This window comes from Drosophila navojoa, chromosome 5 (assembly GCF_054131105.1).
Source record: "Drosophila navojoa isolate 15081-1374.11 chromosome 5, UAZ_NAV_1.0, whole genome shotgun sequence".
Lineage (NCBI taxonomy): Eukaryota > Metazoa > Arthropoda > Insecta > Diptera > Drosophilidae > Drosophila > Drosophila navojoa.
Window position 1 is genome coordinate 19,851,617 of NC_142893.1, and position 21,737 is coordinate 19,873,353.

The following is a 21,737-nucleotide window of genomic DNA, read 5'->3' on the forward strand; positions in this document are numbered from 1 at the left end:
CAAAATGGCCATGTACTTGTTTCCACCCACCAATCAACTGCTGCAGTGCACCCAGGCCGAAAAGGAAGAGATAATAGAAGAATGCAAGCTATTAATGAAAAGATATTATCTTTTAGAAAGCGAGCATAGAGAGGAGGAAGTTCACATCAAACAAGAAGATGATGATGATTTGTTTTCGGATTTCGTTATATTGCCTAAAACAAAAGATAAAATTATTTTAGAGATTCGAAGATATTCCAATCTTCAAGTGCCTCTAGAAGGATGCAATGCTTTACGCTGGTGGAACATCAACAAAGAAAATCTTCCACTATTATACCGCGTAAGTTGCAGCATTCTGGGCACACCTGCTTCTAGTGCAGCATCTCAAGAAATATTTGATAAGGCGCGAAATTTATTAAGTGATCGCAATCATAATCATGAAATGACTACTAAAATAATATTCATAAATAAAAACTAGACATACAATAAAATGTATTTATCTAAAAATAAGAAATGTATTAATACACGCACTACGGTTTAATACTTTTATAATTGATTGGTTTTCTCTATATCTTAAATTATTTTAATGACTCATTTGATTCAATTTAAGAATAGCGTTGCTGATGGTTTGATAAATTGTGGCGGCAGGTCGATTGGACAACAATATACTGCTGCTAGTGTTAATAAACGCCGTCTATCGACGCTGTCAAACACTTGCATTCAGAGAAAATTTTGGAAGAGCAGCAGCTAGTTGTTATTCGATATAAGTCCATTTGTAATTAAATAGAAAGTGTTAAATTGAATGCAAACCGAGCGCGTAACGTGTAAAATGCATTTGTATGAATCCAAGCGGTAAAGCAATGTTAAATATAAGAAGAATGTGCGTTTACCACGCACACATATCAACATTTTTCGGTCATCATTTCGTTGCTGCTCGCAAACTGACGTCAACGTTGGCGTCGCTGCCGCAGTCGCCGTCGCCGTCGTCATCATACGCCTAGTCGCCAATGAGAGCGAAGAGCATAACAGTGTCTACCAGTTCGACGGCGTATCGCGCATAAAAGAGAGAGAAACAACGGCGAGCGCAACAGCAACAACAAGCAAGGCAAAAAAAAAAAAAAAAATGTTTTCATTTATTACTGCCTGCAATCGCGGAAAAGTGGAAAATTGCAAAAAAGCGAAACTGCCACACTAAATATTGTGCATTAATAATCTTAAAACTAACGTCAGTTGATCAAAAAGTGCGTTTCTGTGTCTATTCTGACCCCTATTTGCAACAGCTGATGCTGCGACAAGCCACTAAAAATCATTGCCACCTCTGCCGCTGCGTAGCTGCTGATGCAGTGCACTGCGCTGCTCTACTCTGCTCAGCTCTGTGCTGCTTCGCTTCTGTTAGTCTGTTATTCTGTTATTGTGCCAAGCACAATTCCACGGCAAAGCCAACCCCCTGTTGCCGCCCACTGCAAAGTTCGCCCAGTGAATGATTCACAGTTTTCCTTTGCTACTTTTCTTCTCTTTCTATGTTTTGTGTTACTCCGCATGTTGTTGCTTCTGTTGTTGCTGTTGCTATTGCTGCTGTTACTGTGCTTCGCGAATAGTTGGCAAATGCGTGCGCGCAATTAATTTCTGCGAAAAATTCACAAAATATGTAGCTGTAAAAGTGCTTATAAATATTTATATATAGTATATGTTTGTAATGATGTGTTTGTGTGTGCGTGATTTTAGGCTGCTCGACGGCTGAAGTGAAAATTCCAAGCCAAAGAGAGAAAAAAGAAGCAGAAGAAGGAGAAAAAGAAAGAGAGAGATAGTGCGAGTACGAGAGCAGAAACCCCAACACAATAAGGAAAGTGTGGAAAATACAACAACGACAGCGACAACAACAACAATCAACTGCTCGGCCAGTGAAGAAAGAAAAGTGAACTGCAAGTGCAGCGGAGACTGGGCGTCGGACAGCCAGTGACATCCGTTGCCCCCGCTGTTGCAAGTGCAACTGCAACGGCAACAACAATTTCATCGAAAGAATTTTAGTCAAAGCTGTTGGCTCGGTAAAACGGTAAAGTGCAGCGTCATCATCGTCATCTCCCATCTCCAAGATGGATGCCGAAACACAGGAAATACGACAGGTAAACATATTTTTAGCCATTACATATGCCAAACCCCCCTGCTTTAACAGAAACTAATCCATGCTGCTGTTGTTGCTGGTGTGCGTGCGCTCCCACACACAGACTCGCTCACTTACATATGTATGCATACAAGTGTGTGTATGATTGTGTGAATGTGAGTTTGTAAGTGCTTCTAATAAGTCATTATGTATGTATGTGTGTGTCTCGCAAACTAAATATCGCGCTCATTAAAATTCCTGCACCGACTGAGACTTCGATGCCGCTGCCGCTGCCGCTGCCGCTGGATGTGCCGACGTCGCTGTTGTAGCTACTCCCCAAAGAGTTGGACGACGACGTCGCCGTCATTAATTCGTTTAACGCCTTTGCAATGCGCTCATCAAACGCTGCTAGCTTGTCTGCCGTCTGGCCATAAGCGTAACGGCATAGCGACGTCGACGCCGACGTTGACGTTAACGTTCAGTCAGCCACCTACTCTCTTTGCCAAAATGGTGCGCTGAGGTAACCGCTCACGCCACGCTGCCGCCGTTGCCGCTCCCACTGACCGGCCAAGTAATTGGCTAGCGCCTTAAAATGCGACCGACACCTACTTACCGTTTGACTGGTTTTAAGCCCAATGCAAACAACAACGGCCGCGTCAGCGTCAGCAGCAGCAGCAGCAGCGAAGTCAACAGTAACAGCGACGACGCTTGCAGAGCAATCAGTGTGGCCAGCTGCTACGTATTGGCATTGGCTGCCTGCTGGCTCGCTGCTGTTCAATCAACTTTAAAACTCCCATTCATAAATTGGTTCCGCAGCCGGAAAATACTTTTCAATGCGGCTGCTATTGCTGTTGCTATTGTTGTTGTTTGTGGCGTAAACGTTTGTTGTTGTTGCTGTTGTAGCTGCTGCCGCTGCTTTAACTGCTGTTGCATGACCTAATCGCTAAATAAAACACAGCCAAGAACAAACCTACATTTATATGTACATATGTACATATGTTTGCTTCTCTATAATGTACGCAAAACCAAGAAAATGAGACACACAACAAAATGTAACTGATTAACTGATGGTCTCACTTTTTGACAGTTTGGCAACCTTCAGAGCTCGACTCTTAGCTTTGAAATGGGTGTGTAGCTTGCTTGCGTGCGTGCTACCGGCTCTTGGCTCCCTTTCCCCCTCCCCCCTCCCCGTTCACTAAATTTGCTTCAGCTCCCTAGAAAGCTAAACGCCTCATAGACAATCGACTGTTTCCAACTTTTTATCTAGCTGCCATTCCAATAGCTGTTGTTGTTGTTGTTGTTGCTGCTGCTAAGCTCTTTAAGCAATTAGCGCATTATGGGCTTTTAAAACAACAAAAAATAAAAGAAAAGAAAAGGAGGCCCATATAAAATATAAGGCGCACGCTCAGCAGCCTCAAAACATTTGCCGACAATGTCTGCGTTGTTCTCTTCGCTCTCTTTCCCGTTCACTTTGTGCTCTCCGGCCTCTCGTTCTCCATTATCCAAAACACAAAAGTTCGCTCACAATTGTCAAAGCAAAGAGTTTTTGTGTGCTCCTTTTGCATTTATATTTAGCCTATCGTCACATTTCTCTGGCACGCCAGCCAAGAAGAAGAGCAACAACAACAACAACAACAAAAACAAGAGCAAGATAACGACAAATTCATAAATAGCGTCAAGCCGTAATTTGAATTGCGAGCACTTCCAATGTGAAGTGTGTATGGGTATTGGTGCACTCAAAAATACTCACATCCATGTCTGCACATGCACATACATACATACATACGTACATGTACGTGTGTGTTCCATATGTACTTATTTATACATACATACACCATGCTAGAAGCGACAAAAGTTGAACTATGTATCTATGCCATCCATGTGGGCGTTGAAGCCAACAGCAATTTATTATTGCCGCTGTGGCTGTTTGACAGTAAAATGTTTACATTTTGAAATTTGAGTTTCAAGCACGCACACAAACAAACACTTGAGCATTAGATAATCATAACAAAAGAGCTAAAATAAAAAATGCATTTTCTTGCCACTGTTGAATCTGGTGGAAAGTGTGTGAAGAAAAACTGGTTGCACAGGAAGTTTGGCCACCTGTCCACATCTGTTCATCTGTCTGTCCGTTCGCCATTCGACTTGTTGGCCAATTCGCATAGTTCGACGGTCTTCGACCTACGCCAACATATTCGACACTCGTTAACCTGTTGCTGGAAAGACTGCAGTACAAATGTATCGATTTTCAACTAAATATTCCTTTTATTAAAGGTTATAGATCGTAAATTGGGGTCACTTAGTTAAGAGCTCGATTAACTACATTTATTATAACTAAATGGTACTTTATTAAAATCAAATATAATTAATTCCTTATACTCTGTGTCCCATATAATTATTATATTAATTAATATAGGAGTTGATAATTTATAGACATGATTGGTTCTTTATTTGTATGACCTTGTTCAACCTCAACAACAAATAATTTTTTTAAATATTCTCGCATCAAAAGCCAGTTGAGGTCTTCGGATAATTCGCTCTTAAACAATATAGAAAACTTGTTTTGGCTAAACAGCAAAGCCCGTTGGAGCTGTCAGAAACTGCCTGCCAATTATGTTAACTTGTCTAATATATTACATTTATTATATGATTGAAAACCTACTCTCTATTTTTGAAAAGGAAATTATCATTTGACTTCCTCAAAATAAATCCACATTCAGTGAAAACTATTAATAATTCTGTTATTTGGTACAAAACAAATAGAAGTTCCTTATCTATCATTGGGTCAGTTTCACATGCCAACATAATCCGGCACTTATAAATCGTTCAAATATAAGTGAAAACTGATATTTGACTCTTTCTTATCGAGAACACATTCCTTAAAGACACTAAAATGTCGAACATATGTATGTTTGTTTTAGAATGGATTCGCCTGTCGATAAGACAAATTGAATCACTGTTAGAATTTGTAAGTCTTATCTATGAGTGCGTCTGCTGAATTAGATGATCGTTCAGCCAACTTGTTAAGAGATGAACGTTCTCATTCCGATTAGATTCCATTAGGAATCCAATTTAGCCAGACACAAAGAGCATGCTCCAAAAGTGGGCGTTACTTAAAGCGGATAACGGAGTGATTCCAGAAAGATAAAATAAAGATTTGACTTGATTCATAGTGAATCAGAGTTGAGAATTGCAGGTCTGGTCTGCAAATGAGTCGACTGAATCGTTCAAGTACTCTGTCAGATATGTCTGCTCCCATTCCGATTAGATTCCATTAAGATTCCAATTGCGCAAAAGGAGCAGTAAAAAGAACTAATAAGAGCTCATGCTCGAGATGCTTCTAAGAAGAAATGGGCAAAACTCAATGGCTGAGGCGTATAAAATAGAGTTGCAATGGAAATAACTCTCTGCACTTGAGATTCTCAAAAGATGCAACGGCTGCAAACGGCAATGGCAATAGCAAAAAGTGTTCACTGTTTGGCCACGGGCCCACGGTCTGGGCATTCCCTCTTTTTCATGCTGAGTGACCATCCAAGACAAACAGACACTCGGACAACTAGGCAGACGGAGAGACGGACAGACACAATGAAGAAACGGCGCACGCCAAGCCAAACACCAGCGAGTTTATCGAACTCATATTGAAGATTGTACGCATGGCTTCACACACATACACAGATGCAGCAGGGCACTGATACACACAGACCCAGCTGCGAGAGCGCACTACATAATTGCCTCGATATTAAAATGCAGTATTAAGTACGCCGTAAGGTTTGCCAGCCAACTGCTGAATTAATGCCTTCATTTCAATAACCTTCTCTGTTAGCCGGATGTAGATTTTGACGCAGCATGTTCAAAGAAATTGCACTCCAATTACATCAATCAAAGAGTGTGCAAAAAAAATCTGTATATATCTATATGATATACAGTATACAACCAATTCATTTCCATAGCTGAAATGGAAAGTCTTGCTTATGCAAATAGTATAAATGATATTATTTGACTGCTAATATTGAATAACTATTTAGTCTATAAGCACTTCTGTGTTTCCTCTTCTTTCTCCTCTATTAACAACATTTTCTCCATTGCTTTGCAGGCTCGTCAACGTGCTTCCGTCAAATGGCTGCTCTCGAAAGCATTCAACAATCGCGTGCCAGACAACCTTAAGGAGCCGTTCTATCGCGATCACGAGAACCAGGAGCGCCTCAAGCCACAAATCGTTGTGGAGCTGGGCAATGCGACGCTTTATTGCCAAACTTTGTCCAATTTGTACTCCGATCCCAACTACCAAAGCTTAAATCACTGGTCAATATTACAGACGCTAGCGCGCAAGGGTGTCCCTGTGGCCGAGTCCTCGGACATGCCCATTACCGAAACGGTATTAATTCAGACGAATCCGTTGCGAATTGTGAGTAATCCACGACAGTCCAAACATTAATTGAAATGCATTAATCAACTCGATTTTCTAATTGTTCTGTAGAACGCCCACATGTCTGTGATAGAATCGCTGATGGTTTTATATGCAAAGGAAATATCATCGGGTGACCGTGTTGTGTCGGCAATACGAAGGTATGTAGCAAGTCAACTTGTGTTTGTATGTATAAAGCTTTGCTAACATTCTTATGCACTTGCAGAATATCTGGTAGCAACTATCAAGCGCCTCCAGGCCAGTCCTACGAGCAGGGCCTGCTTGCATGGATATCGCATGCGTGCGCTGCGCTTAAGAAGCGCATTGTGAAGGAGCTAGAGTCAAGTGTGCCGGATGAGATCGTAAGGCGAACATTCATTCCAGTCGAATTCGCAATTTTAATTTCGATTATACTCTTTGCAGGGTACGCGTCTGCAGACGCCGGACATACCGCCAGTGCGGGATTTTCAGGATCTGTGCGACGGCATCTGCCTGGCGCTGCTCATTTCCTACTACTGCCCCAAGGTGGTGCCGTGGACGAGTGTGCGCATCAACTATTTGCCTGCCGTTGAGGACTCCATACACAACATACTGCTCGTTAGCAACTTCTCACAAAAGCATTTGCCATACGGCGTCTTCCATATGACGCCCGAGGATATAACATATATGCGAGGGTAAGTCCTTCTCGATGCACTCCACTCGATTATCATAGCTAACCTTATTCTTATTGACAGCTCAATGAAACTGAATCTGGTGTTGCTGTTGACGGATTTATTCAATTTATTTGAGATACACCCAGCCAAGTGCGTCTGTTACCCGGGCATGGATGGGCAGGGTAAGTTACAGACCATCTCAACTCAACTCATTGAACTATGCACCGCATCGCATTCCAAACTACCCCTCGACCCAACCCATTGGCCTTTGTGTGTTTTCATCTGGGGCATGTCGTGGTCCTCGTCGTCGTTGTCTGCGTTGTCTTTGTTGTTCTATGAAGTTTTGTTCAAAAGCATAATTTGCCTATGATTTGCTTTGCCTTTTATATTAATTTCTTATATATTATATTTGTTTTGCTTTAGTTTTTGTTTTATGGCTGCGTTTTGTAATAACGAAAGAGAAATTTAATCAGTTGATTTATTTAATTGGCTAACATTTCGATAAACTCTATGGGAAATAGAACACGTTAAGAAAGTATATTTTTACACTAGCAGATCGAGTCAGTCCTCCATCCTACTTATCGATTCGTAGTTCTCTGCCTATGAGTTGTTCTTTCTTTGCCTACACGCGAAGCAATAACCAAAGCAGCTTTACATTAGTTGTTAACAGTTTCACTAAGCAGATGTGCATTTTAGGATGGAGCAGCCACAAATTGAGTCACCCTTCGTTGATAGCACCTTTTCCACTGCCGCTAACCAGACCAGTAGACCATACGGAAATTGCTCTGATTTACTGCGGTTGGTCATCCCCATCACATCAATTGGCGCCCAACAATCATGTACACCACAATCATTTAGTTTTGATCATTTTATCCGGCTGCAGTCATCCCGCACGTGATCCATTTCGAAAGCAATATGAAGTAGTTAACCTAATGAACAATTCAATACAATACAATACAAATCAATTGAAATCAAATCAAATCAAATCAATTTTCTATTTGATTCTCTTTCTTTGTTTATGTGCAAACGCTTGTGCAAACCACAAATCACCTGAACTGAATGGGGTGCTAACACCATGCGCTCTCTCTTTATTCAACAACAATACACACACACACTGACACCCATGCAACTACAACGACAACTGCAACAACAACCAAAACACCAACAATATTATTATTGACAACAACAATTTCGTACACTTTGATCAACTGACACCTGGCTGACGTGTCGCGCAGATGTCATCCAAAGGCGGAGCCAGGGCGCCAATGAGCACGGAATCTGCCATAGACGGGGCCTCACCGTGCAACCCGTAACGCCCATACCCGACTTACGCAGCGATCTCGACCAGCCGCCCATGGGGTCACCCTCGAGTCGGCCGCCGTTTCAAGGTTTATCTCACTTTGTCTCTCATTCTCTCTCTATTAATTGCAAAACATGCTCGAGGGGTCCCCCCAGACCCCGAGAGTTATTTCTTTCTGTGTGTTTATTGTGTGTGCCCCGCCAACCCCAGCTCAAATTCCATTTGTTTGTTGCCTCGTTTCTTAACATGAATGTTTTGCATTTTCATTGTTTGCTGTTTGTTTAATTGTTCGTTTGCCTGTTTTGCTCATATTCCGTTTCTGATGTTTATTTCCCCCCTTTGCTACCCCCACCCACAATGCCGCCGCCGCTTTGCTCTTGCAATCTAATACTAAGCAATCGTAGCCCAAGTCAACTAATATCACAGCCAGCATTCAAATCGACACTAGCTCGTTTAGTAACAACTATAATATATCACTGCACCCATACCAAAAGTTGGAGTTGTTGCTGCCGCAGCTCTGCACACTCCTCTGTTTAAATTATTTCCTCACATGAGATCTTTAGCTCCAATGCATATTTTTTTAAAGCACTTTTTTGCAATGCATCCCAGAGACTTACACAACTAACTGACAAGACAATAGAATAATAATTATTATCAATTTTGAACTTTGATTGTGGTAAGTTAGAAGTAAATGGAGTGGAGTGTGAGTTTTTAGAGGTAAAAAAGTGTATAACTTTCAAACTAACAATCATTTTCTTTATAATTGATCAGCTCATCAGGAAATTTATTGAGCAATCCTTATAGATAATCTAGCTTTTATATTGTATAACTCAGATATACTTTTACAGTATGTTAAGAGCTTCCACTTGGAAAGATTGTCTGATTTTAATCATAAATAAAACTTTGAATTTAAGATCATTTAGACTGTATAGTTTTCTAAAGTAAACTTTTAGTCCATTGCTAGAGGTATATTACTGAAGATTTTTAGGGAAGTAATTCTCAACAATATTCTGTGGGCAAGTTTTCAATAGTTTCCCTAGACAGTCCACACGGATCTACGACCTCACTCTGCATTTGTTTATTTATTTTTTTGCTTTTGCTAATTTGCTTTGCTCATATGCATTGGCATTTCAAGTTTATGTGTTTTTATAGAATTGATTTTTATTTGTTTTGTGTGTATTTCCATTTGTATTTTTAGTTCCGCACACAAATTCATTTAGCGTCGGCGTCGGCAGCTTAAATCGCAGATCAACTCCGCCCACCGAGTATCAAACGATGCAGTCAAATAACTTTGATGGCAATCAGGCCGAAGGTAATTAACACTGGACTTTTATTTACAAGCTTATTTATTTTTATTTTCTATTGGTTTAACAATTTGTAAGCCGAAGTGTAAAGTTTTAATTTTAATTGAAATTATTTTGTTTTGTTTCTTTCTTTTCTCCTGAAACACCAACCGAACCATTAACCACACATGCTTAAAAACTGTCCGACTCCCACATCCACGCCCACCTGCACCGCAACGTGCTGCTAACGTGAACGTCACTGCCACCACCACCGTCGCCTCTCTCCTCGATTCGCATGTGTCAGCCTTCGTCGTGCACAAGTCGCGGGGCATTACCACACTTTCATCTATGCACTCGCAGCAGCAACAGCAGCAGCAGCAGCAACAACATTATCAGCTTCAGCAGCAACAGCAACCGCAGTCACAGCAGGAGCCCTTGGTTCCAGCTCGCTTGCGCCAGGCTAAAGAAAAGAACAATGTCGAGTCGAAGGCAGACGAGAGAGGTTTGGCAGACTTTTAACTCGTATTTCATATTATTTCGCCACACACACACACATTCGCGTGTCCGATCCCACAATTGCGTTAATTGAGTTCCAGAGTGTAGGCAACTGAATAATTAGCTGCATTACGTGTGTATTTATTCTATTTGAAGAGATAGATCATCGCCTCAGTGGTAGCTCAAGACAAAATATTCAGACTTGTCAGAGTTAGAAAAGAAGAGATTTTAGATTAGCAAGAAGTGAATGATTTAACTGCAGTAAGTTAAATCGATTCAGTTTATTCTAGGCATTACTTACGTATTCAAATGTCATTTACTGAGAAATTGCAAGGGAAATTAGAGGCATAGGCATAGGCATGCTATGGAATCATATATTTAAATAAATAGAAATACTTGAATTTTAGGTTGAAGCAACTTGATTGGAAGTTTCATGCAAGTGTAAGAGGAACTTTTAGATAATTCTTGAGTATTTTGATAGAGAGAAACTACATTTTAAGAGCTAAACATAGAATCGTGAATTGAAACACCAATAATGTTTTTTTAACTACACCAATATATATTCAATGAAAGAATATCTTAGAATAAAATATATTAAAATATAAAGTTCAGTTAATAGTTAGCAATAGGAAAAGTGAAAAGACTTCTCAACATTGAATTAACATAGATTCCCCTTAGAGCAATACCCTCGATCATAAATCACATTTTCTATTTTTATTTTATTTAAATTTTGTTCTGTTTGTAATCTTAATTATATTTTGCAAATCATTTGAAAACTTTCATTATCATTTTAGTTTGCATTAACCTTATGATTTTATTATTACATTTTGATTTCAAATTAATTTGATTCTTAAATTGACAATCGAAACAGGCGATTTTGTCGCTGCGGGTCGACCAAGTAACTGGGATCAGAACCGGCGTCCAAGTTTCGCAGGTATGCAAAAACAAATTCGTCATTAGTCGGTGTTTGAATTCCCGTGCGTGTTTGTGTGTTGAATGTACTTATATAAGATATTTAGTTATCTTCGCTTTTGGTTATCTATATTAACTAAATGCGAGTTGCTTTTCCCTTCCATTTGATCGACGAGCCCGTCAAGCGAACTGAAGACTAACTATGAATGATCACGTTTCAGGTCGTCGGTCGCGACGAAACTCCTCCAGCGAAGATTCGCAGCTGACGATCGAGAACTTTGGTGGCTCACAGGATCAGATAAACACGCTGGGACGCTACGAGCGTGAACGGGACAGAGAGCGAAAGCTATCGAACACAAGCGTGGGTAAGTAAAGATATATGAATCTATGATTCACTCATTTGCACTTTCTCAATTCGTTCTCTTTTATCAATTTTCAGAACCTGCCGTAGCTGTGCGATCTTCGATTGCAGATGCTCGTGGCACGTTGCAGCTAGGCTACGATACGGATTCGGGATCCGAAAAACAGGATCGCGAAACGGAAAAGTATTCAATGCGCCGACAGGCTAGGTGGGTGACCCAATAAGAAATCAATAGGAAAAGCAGCCCAATAACTATCTGTCTTCTCTTCAACAGCATCGACAATGTGCCCACAGCCTCTGCGCATAACCTGTCCAATGCGGGCAGTCCGTTGCCGGCGCGTAACAAGCAACATTCCATCGACAGGGGGGACTACTCGAACGCCGAGCACTACAATGACGCCCGTTCGAGTGGCTACGATCCGGAGAGTACGCCCGTGCGTAAGTCCTCGACCAGCAGCATGCCAGCGAGCCCGGCTACCTGGCAGTATGAGACGTGTGACGACGACCTGCGCTCGCTGGAGAATGCCACCAAGCTGTCGACGATGCGAATGAAGCTGGAGGAGCGGCGACGTCGCATTGAGCAGGATAAACGCAAGATCGAATTGGCAGTGCTGCGGCACCAGGAGAAAGTTTGTCAGGTTGGTAATCAAGGTGTTAGATTTGAACAGCCCTTGAGTTTAGTGTTTATAATTTAGTTTGTATACTTGTAAATGTTTTGTATTAATTGAAATTGTTTTATTTTTATTAGGAGGACTTGGAATCGTGTCCGGACGTCTTGAAGTGGGAGACCATGAGCAACGATTCAAAGCGCACGCCAGAAATGGATCCAGCCGACATGGACAAATACCAAGTGAGTTTCGCCGCCACACTCAAGTCTTGCATCTCAATGTGTCCACTCCAGAGCTTGTTCTAACCTTCGGATAAATGTTAATTCGCTTGTCTCTCTCGTTTTATATACCTCTCCCTACACACGTTGCGTTTATCAATGTTCGTGGTTGCTTCAACATAAACATAACAATTGTACACAACGAAAAACACACTCGACACTCACACAAACAAACACACAACCACCCACACACATTAACACACACTTAACATTGGTCTTGGATGTGTCGTGCCATGGATTACAAAACAAACAAACAAAACAGCAAAGCATTGCCATCATGAACATGAATCTGCAGGATATCCAGCAGGATATTCACCGGCTGGCCACCCAGCAAAGCCAAATGCAGGCGCAGCATTTGCAAGCGCAGCAGCTGATGCAGGCACAGCAAATAGCCAACATGCTGAATCAGGTAAGCGACACACAAACACGCACCACGCATCTCACCCAATTGCCAAATTAACAGATAAACTCAGTTCGGTTTGTTATTGCTTTTTGTTTTTGTTCTTTATTTGGTCTGCCTTTGTCGTTGTTTGTGCCTTTGTTCTCGACTAACTGTGTGTTTTGTGCTTCCCACCCGCTAACCGCATCCGCAGCAGCAAACCTATGGCTCGCAGCAGCATCTGGCCGAGCACCATTACCAGCAGCGACCCATGCAGCAAAGCTTTGGCTCATCACCGCATCTTCCGCAGGCCTTCAATGCGCCCGTCAGCGCCTACAACTCCCGTCCGCCCAGCCGCGATCCCTACCAGCAGCAGCAGCAGCAGCAGCATCATCCACATCAGCAGCCCATGCAAATGCCTCCGATGCAGTACGTCAACGAGCACGGCCAGTACATGTCGCCGCCCGCTCATTACATGCAGCCGCAGAGCATCTACAGCGACAACGGTGGGGCGCCCTACAACAACCACTCGCCCTATGGAGCGCCCCCGATGCAACAATACCAGCAGCAGCAGCATCCGCAACGCAACAGCGTCTACGATGAGTACGGGCAGCCGGCCAATCACTTTTACCTGCATGAGTCCCCGCCCCAGCCGCTGGGGCACCCGCAGCGTCGCACCTGGGCGCACTCGGCGGCAGCGGCTGCCTACGAGCAACAGCAGCAACAGCAAGCTCAGCAGCAGCAGCAGCAGCCACTGTTGGATGTGAATGCCTGGCAAACGCAGAAGAAGATGCAACAACAACAACAACAGCAGCAGCAGCAGCAAAGCTGGCCAAATCGGCCACCTTCCAGCGCAGGCGCGTCCCAGGGCTTTGTGCTGCATCAAAACGGAGGCGGAGGCGGCGGAGAGCTGCAGCACCTGTTCCAAGTGCAATCGTCGCCGCAGCATAGCCAGCGCATGCATGGCGGTGGCAGCGGCAGCTCGAACGGGGTGCAGCGGCAGCAATCGCTGACGAATCTGCGTGACAATCGCTCGCCCAAGGGCAACATGGGCCAGAATATGGGCATGGGACAGCCGGATGACATGATGGCGCCTCAAAGTATTTGCTTCATCGGCGACGAGGAGGATGTCGATGAGCTGGAACGAAATATTATCGAGTCAATGCAATCGACTCGCATTTCCGATTTTGTGGCGCAGCAGCAGCGTCTGCATCACCAGCAGCAGCAACAGCAGCAGCAGCAACAGTTGCCGGCGACGCACAGCGGACGCGGCAGCAGCTCTGAGGATTACGACAGCGGAGAGCTCATTTCCAATAAGCTGAACATCACAAGCGGAAATCTCACCTACCGCATACCCTCGCCCTCGCGCCCCTCCATACAGGCCAACAGCTTTCAGGATCCGCGTGGCGGTGGTGACAGGAACGGCAGCAGTGAGGAGCAGCGACCCGAGAAGGGCTTCTATATATCGTTCGACAACGACCAGCCCAAGCGGCCCAAGCCGCCTTTGCGCGCCAAAAAGTCGCCGAAGAAGGAGTCCAGCAGGGATAGTGTGGACAACCAAGTTGTCGTTAAACGTGAATCGCTAAGTCAACTGCACAACAGCAACAACATCGCTATCGAGGAGGCCAAAAGCGCCGCGGCCGCTAGGCACAGCATTCACAACTTCCCCGGCGGCCAGTCTAACTCACCAGCCGGCAATGCCACCTACAACAAATATACAGACGAGCCGCCCATCCAGCTGCGCCAGATCACCACGTCGGGAGCCGAGCCCGATGCTCAAGAGCGGCGGCACCTCGAGGACCTCACCAATCAGCCACAGCAACAGCCACAGCCGCTCTCTCCCTCGCGTCTGAGAGCTGAGCACAGTATCACCAGCGCCGAGGCGGCCAAGAATAAGGCGTTGGTCATAGGCGCCGACTCAACTAATCTGGATCCGGTAAGAAACGGGGGAAAATAAAACTGAGTCCTTTGAGATATTAAATAGATAGCGAATGCAGATAGTTACTAAATTAAGAGATATATATATATTTCCTAAAGTATTGCTAGTATTTGGTACAAAGGTCCTTCAATTATTTTCTAATTAAAACATAATGCGTTCAGAATAACTCTTCTGTAGAGACTTGCAAATCTACCAGCTTAAAACTGGTTGTTCTTTAAAACCTCAGCGAACAATTAAGATCGTCGTATTCATGATTAATCATTCAATATGAGAACGAAAAACTTACCTGAGTAGGCTTAGTTGGTAATAAACAGTTTAGTAATCATGTTTCGATATTTTTAAACTTCTAAAACTTTGTCACATATTTTTTTTAAATTTTGTATATTTTAAGTGTGTTTTTTCTAGTTTTTACATGTAGTGAAAGCTGTTTCAGCGGATGGTAGTAAAAGCCCTAATTAATTTGGTATAGGACAGTTTAAAGATTTTAATTTTATCCTTTTCCAGGAATCTGTTGACGAAATGGAGCGTCGTAAGGAGAAAATAATGTTGCTCTCGCTGCAGCGCCGACAGCAGCAAGAGGAGGCGAAGGCGCGGAAAGAGATTGAGGCGTCCCAGAAGCGAGAAAAGGAACGAGAGAAGGAGGAGGAGCGCGCACGCAAAAAGGAGGAGCAGATGGCGCGACGAGCAGCCATATTGGAACAACATAGACTAAAGAAAGCCATCGAAGAGGCCGAGCGTGAGGTAAATCACAAATCAAATACATATACATACATATATGCCATGTTTTAATGCTGATTCGTTTTTGTTTGCAGGGTAAGACTCTGGACAGGCCCGATTTGCATGTAAAGCTGCAGCCTCAGTCTTCAAGCACCACGCCTCGTCTTAGACAGCAGCGTGTGACCAGGCCACGCCCCAAAACCATCCACGTCGACGATGCCAGTGTGGATATCAGCGAGGCTTCAAGCCTATCCAGTCGGGGAAAGAAGGGCTCGAGCTCAAATCTAACCGGTGAGCGTTTCGTCGAAACTTTTGCACGTTTGCGCTTACTTTCGGCCTCAGACACACAACGACAACAGCACTCGGATCGAGTGAAATACCGTAGCTTTCTTCCTTGTCTGTGACTTTAGCTAAGAGAGGGCTGTGCTCAAATCTAAACTTAGGTCGCAAGTCTACTAAGACTTTCTCGAGAGTACTACTAAGCTATCTGTATTTATTTATGAGTAGTCTGTGTTCAATTCCCCGCTTTTTGAACTATGTTTTATGTGTATTACCTACTTGTAGAAATGATCCCTAAATGTGTATGTTGTTTGTTATGTGTGTAAAGAATTTCGGCTTGTCGAAATTGCAAACGAATTTTTTGCGTTACGTATTTTAATAATTTGTGCCGCTTTATTTGATTGATTTAATTTGTTTTGCCATTTGTTAATTTTTGTTTTTATTTTCGTTTTAAAACTTGGTTGTCCCTTAAAAAAAAAAATGTACAGGCTACGGTCAACTAAGCTCCAATTCAATGAAAAGAGATTTTTATAGGGGCTCACAAGACTCGCTTACAGTAAAAGGTAATTTATGTTTTTGTTGCTTTCTTATTTAATGTCATTGTTCATATCATTTGGTATATATTTTTATTATTATTATTTTTTTTTTTAGTTATATTAAGCATGCGATTTTTGGTTTGCGTAGAAGCTTGGCTTGGTTTTGATATCTATTTAGTTTAATTATTTATTTTACTGGTTTAGGAACTTGTGAATTGACGAAATTGTCATTTCTAAGCACTTGAACTAATGTAGCTCTTATAACAAATTGATTTTGGGACGAAGAATTTTATTGTTAAGACATAATTACTAATCTCGTTCAACAGAATCACCCGATGATTATCCCAGCACAAGTTCAACTCCGATTGGACGACGGGGATCTTACAAAACTTCCAGAGGTTGGTGCTGGGTAACAAGTAATAAGATTGTTTGTTTTTCCTTTGTTTTTTCTGTCCCTTCTGTTTTTCTACTCTTGCTTTTGTTGGTTAGTTCGTGTGTTGACAGCGAAAACCAAAAACCAAAAAGGAATCGCTGGCTCGGACTTGTAACATTAGTCCCCCCACACGCTGATTAACACATTTCAATTTATTCCCTTAACTATAGTTAATTAAGGCTAAAATACCAAAACAAAACACTGCTAAGATATTATATTTTTAATATACCTAATACACCCAAAAGCCACCTTATATATTTTAAACTAACCCACATTAAAAAAAAGAAACACGCACTGGGTAAAATTCACAGGGGTCAGCGTTATTATTATTTTCTTTTTATATGATTTTGGTTTCGATGTTAACTATTATGGTTTTTGGGGATCGGGTTGACATTTCAAAATGTCGCTTAAGTTTAAGTTTACCAATCGCATCATCATATTTTGTGTTGTGACAAAACTTTAAAGAAATCTGAATCTTGATTGATAAACGTATTATGCACTCGGCTCTCTCGTATCGCCCGTGGTGCCAACTTTTTACAGAGCCAGCCGTCGAAAGGGGTCGCACTCTATCGCGTATATCAGTTGCTAAGGGCAGCACACTTAATTTCCGTGGCAGAAAATCCAATTCGCTAATGAATTTGTGCGGTAAGAAGCGTTCCACAGCTAAAAAAAAAAAAAAAAATTAAAGCTGCTTGCCTTTTACTTTTTACTCTATTTTCTATCTACCTAACTTGTATCTGATTTTGTGTGGTAGCCTTAATGATGATATATCTTAATTTCTACGTTTTTGTGGTTCTGGTTAAATGCAGATAATTATGATTTATGTCTATCTATTTATTTTACTCTGCATTGGTCGAAGGTTTCTATTGTCATTATCCATTAGTGTGAGTGATTAGCTATATCTTGACTTATTTTCTTTCATTACCATCTTTGATTGTCATTTTCTGGTGAAAGTTTACATTTTTGTACTCGTACTTTGTGTAATTTATTTAGTAATATTTAATAGTTGTTCAATAGTCGACTTTTTAAATTTATTTATTTATTTACAAATATATTTTTATAGTGTTTCTTGATATCGAATGAGAGTAATGCAGAATAACAATTATAGTTCATATACATACATACATACATATGTATGCATATTATTTTTTACTAACCACAAATTTATGACATGAGTCAATCTATGAGTCTATGCTATGTATATTATTTTTTTATTATTTGTTCCCTTTTTTGAGCATTTATAAATACGTTGATTATTAGTTGCTTGTGAAAATAATTTTTGACTTCAACAGAAAGTTTTCCAGCTTGCATTACTCTCGTTAAAAACATTTTTCAATTTACATTTCGTAAGCTTAAATTAAAAATGTATTTTGCAAAAATACCAGAATTTTTATTTTTATGTAAATGTAGGCTTTTTTTCACTTCATTAGATTTTTCTAATGAGTCGTTTATTTCATTATATTTTATATTTATTATTATATTAAAATTTGATTTTTTTATTGATCAATTCAACGACTATAAATGAAAGCGGTGGCGGCATTTCTATAAACTGTTTCTATAATTTGAACACTCGAACAAGATTCCGTTGTCATTTTGGCAATCGTTTGATATAATTCGCAATTGGTTCTGGTTTGCTTTTCGACTTGTATTGTCCGAGTTTTTCTTTTTTCTTGGTGGGGAACAGGATTGTGATATTTATTCCCTAAATTGTGAATTAACCGCACACACATACATATATATACGCACATCAGCATACGCACACTCTCTCACAGTCACAAGCACACTCGAGCTTTCTCTCGCTCTCTCTATATCTCTCTCTCTCTCTCTGCTGGTCTCTCAGACTGATCATATTTAGGCCTTAAGTATATACGATCTACAAAATTGTTTTTAACTAAATTCAATGCACACATTCTCTTTTATTTCTCGTTTCTCTCAATTCAAAACTTGTGTACAAAAATGACCCGAATTAACAACAAATGTGAAAAAAATAACCAAAAATCTATTAACTGAATCGATAAATGCCTTAACATTCATCGCTCGATCGCTTCCATCGACTTCATCCTGTGGCAATTAACCAAATAACCAAATCGAAACTGCATCGAACCGAATGAATTGTTTACTGCATGGACGGCTCTTCTCTCTCTCACGCTCGCTCGCTCGCTCGCTCGCTATCTCCACCTGTGTCTCTGTCGCTGACTCGACTGCCTGTGGTTGTTGGTGGCTTTGTGTGAACTCTGTGTGTCTCAATGCATGCTTGATGACTGATGTTCGATGAACGCAACGATCTGCTCGCTTACCGGTTAGACACAGATTCGGGACTGGGACGGGCCACTCCGCCGCGACGCGCTCCGTCACCAGGAATGGCGGCATCAGGTAGGCATATGCCATCTCCCTCTGGACCAGGCTCTTTGCCGCCAGGTTTGATATCGAAGCGTCGCGGATTTGATGATGGATCAAGCGATACGTCTTTAACTGTGAATGCTAACATGGAATACTCGGGTTTGTACTTAGTCTCAAAAAATTCTCAAGCTATACATCCACAACAACAATCAATCAATCAATCAAACATATCGTACATATACACCATATTCACATATTGGTTCTTCATGCATATACATCATTTTGGAACGCCTCATAGAATATTCACATGTTTCGTTCATTTCATTTACATTTGTTCAGTTCTCGATTTGTTGCATCCATATACCAATTGGTTTTTTATTCGTCTCTTACGTGCATTCGTTTCCCGATTCCATATAATTATGATTTTGTGACATTAAACATACATATCGAGTGTTTCCGCATATAAGCCCTATACAAACGTACATCCATGTACTACGTAGGGACGTCGCGCGTATTTCGATTCCATTCGATCTTCCTTTACGTCGTCAAATCCACGATTTCGATAGTCAAACCGAGCTGTGTCTTCTATAATATTACTATTAGTATTATATGAAAATGAAATTCTAAAAAACCCCAATTCGGCCCAATTAACCGCTGCACACTTGCAAAAAAGAAAAATTAATTTTGGTTAAATTTAAATGCAAGCAATTTTAATAGTTTTAAGTTTTTATATAAATTTGTTTTTGTCTATTTTTTTGTGATTTGTATATTTGTACCTATTATAATTTTGGAATGTTTTAGAATAGCTAGTTCGAAATGTAAGTACACAATTATTATAAATTAGAAAGCTCATTCACAAGCTGCGGCCTGTTAGCTAAATTCCATATCAATTAATTATTTTGAGTTTCTGTATCAAATAATAACAGTAAACATGCATACAACTGCTCTACTAATCCAGCCCAACACAGGCCAAAGTTCTATGAAATAGACCAAGGATCACGCCTTGTATGCACGTTGCCTGCAGATTAGAAGCAAAAATAAAAAGAATCGAAGTATTTAAAATTGAGAAAGCTTGCCATTAACACCCGAGTAGAAATCCACGATTAGATAGCAAATTTCAATTGTTGTGGCATACTATAATATTTGTGATATTCATTCGTAGGTCCAAAACTCTACAAACAACCAGCGGCCAAATCGAATCGCGGCATTATTCTAAATGCCGTTGAGTACTGTGTGTTTCCCGGCGCCGTCAATCGGGAGGCCAAGCAGAAAGTGCTCGAGAAGATTGCGCGCTCTGAAGCCAAACACTTTCTTGTCCTCTTCCGGGATGCGGGCTGTCAATTCCGGGCCCTCTACAGTTACTTGCCCGAAACGGATCAAGTAACGAAGCTGTACGGCACGGGACCTAGTCAAGTCGACGAAGTCATGTTCGATAAATTCTTCAAGTGAGTATTTGAAACTAGTGAATAAAAACATTTCAATGACAATTTCGAATATATTTTCTTGCAGATACAACTCAGGTGGTAAATGCTTCTCGCAGGTGCACACAAAGCATCTGACCGTTACGATAGACGCCTTCACAATACACAATTCCCTGTGGCAGGGCAAGCGGGTACAGTTGCCCAGCAAAAAGGACATGGCGCTTGTGATTTAAGCCGAAGTACGAAGCTACTTTGCCCATGGCTAACTATTCTGCAACTTTGAATCATCTGCGAAAGCAAAACGAATTAAAAGTTTTTACTACGACACCAAGAGAGTGCACTAGTGCTTGGGTTTTGGGGCAGGACTCTGTGGCAAGGTCAGGGTCAGGATTAGAGTCGGGCTCTGGGTCTGGGTCAGGGTCAGGGTATGACATATAATGGCTTAATAACTAATTGCACACGTTTGAGCGACAGCAACAAATTGGAATTTACAAAAATATATTGTATTTATATTAATACAATGCGATAAGATATTTAACTTGAATGTATACACCATAATAATAGAAAAAAAACAAAACAAAAACAAATCGATCAATAGAAAAACCTCCCGATATAAGAGCCAAAATAAAATCCAGCGGATGATAGCTTACAATTTTTTTGTCACACACACACACATACACACATGAACACATTTACACACAACACACATACAGAGATAATTCAAAGATAATGAACAAGAGATATTGTAGAAAATCCTTATTTTATTAATTTGTTTTAAATTGTTATGAAGTTTTTTATGCGAAATATTGTTGTTTCGCCCCGAAAATTGTGAATGGGGGGCCAAGAACAAAGAATTCGCCAGTCGACACTAATTTTAACGCCACTAGCTATTTATTTGTAAGACTAATTAATATATACTTTTTATGCAAACTTAAAAAGGAATAATAATACAACTAATATTTAAATGATACATACATACATATATACCTATGCAACAAACTGAAAAAGAAAAAGACTTTTAACTGGCTGACACATTTATGAGCTGTCGTCCTTGTTGTACAAACTGTGGAAATGCTAAACACAATTCATTTACTAAATTAATTAATTATTTAATTAATTTGTTACATTTTTAACACACATGGATTTCATTGAAAAGTCAAATGCTTCAATGAACTCGACAAAAATTCGTAAGATACGAGGAATATTATTCAAAAATCATTTTTTAAGCTGTTTTCTTACTATATTTTAATGAATTTTCCTTTAACTTCACTTTTAAAGTCCCTGGAAAAATATATTTAAACTTGTTAGCGAATAACTG

General features: G+C 40.9%; 2 protein-coding genes across 51 annotated transcripts in view; one reads left to right on the top strand and one right to left on the bottom strand.

The window, feature by feature from the left end:
- Positions 1-21,737, bottom strand: part of LOC108654630 (protein 5NUC) — a 124,068-nt gene that overhangs the window by 64,504 nt on the left and 37,827 nt on the right. The gene's annotated exons all lie outside the window — the stretch shown is intronic.
- On the top strand, positions 661-20,750 carry Patronin (calmodulin-regulated spectrin-associated protein patronin). Of its 50 annotated transcripts, none has more exons than XM_089262135.1 (25): positions 661-816; positions 1,705-2,102; positions 6,174-6,485; positions 6,558-6,646; positions 6,712-6,847; positions 6,909-7,159; positions 7,220-7,320; positions 8,374-8,526; positions 9,637-9,750; positions 10,026-10,223; positions 11,088-11,150; positions 11,350-11,493; positions 11,568-11,697; positions 11,764-12,127; positions 12,238-12,339; positions 12,638-12,784; positions 12,969-14,690; positions 15,198-15,434; positions 15,506-15,701; positions 16,178-16,252; positions 16,552-16,641; positions 17,199-17,303; positions 18,963-19,157; positions 20,161-20,443; positions 20,508-20,750. In XM_089262135.1, exons 2-25 carry the CDS (start codon positions 2,073-2,075, stop codon positions 20,650-20,652), a joined length of 5,382 nt encoding a protein of 1,793 aa, XP_089118261.1. In that variant the 5' UTR covers positions 661-816; positions 1,705-2,072; the 3' UTR covers positions 20,653-20,750. The 50 variants fall into 50 exon arrangements, with proteins under 50 accessions (XP_089118261.1, XP_030238067.1, XP_030238078.1 ...); XM_030382207.2 differs by having other exon boundaries at positions 669-831; XM_030382218.2 differs by having other exon boundaries at positions 669-831; positions 18,963-19,031.

What these genes read in the sequence shown, in the direction of transcription:
- Patronin (XM_089262135.1), top strand. Translation starts at nt 2,073, where the DNA reads ATGGATGCCGAAACACAGGAAATACGACAG. An exon ending in TGATGGCAATCAGGCCGAAG is followed by an intron (nt 9,751 to 10,025) that starts GTAATTAACACT and finishes CGCATGTGTCAG; the next exon opens with CCTTCGTCGTGCACAAGTCG. An exon ending in CCGGCGTCCAAGTTTCGCAG is followed by an intron (nt 11,151 to 11,349) that starts GTATGCAAAAAC and finishes ATCACGTTTCAG; the next exon opens with GTCGTCGGTCGCGACGAAAC.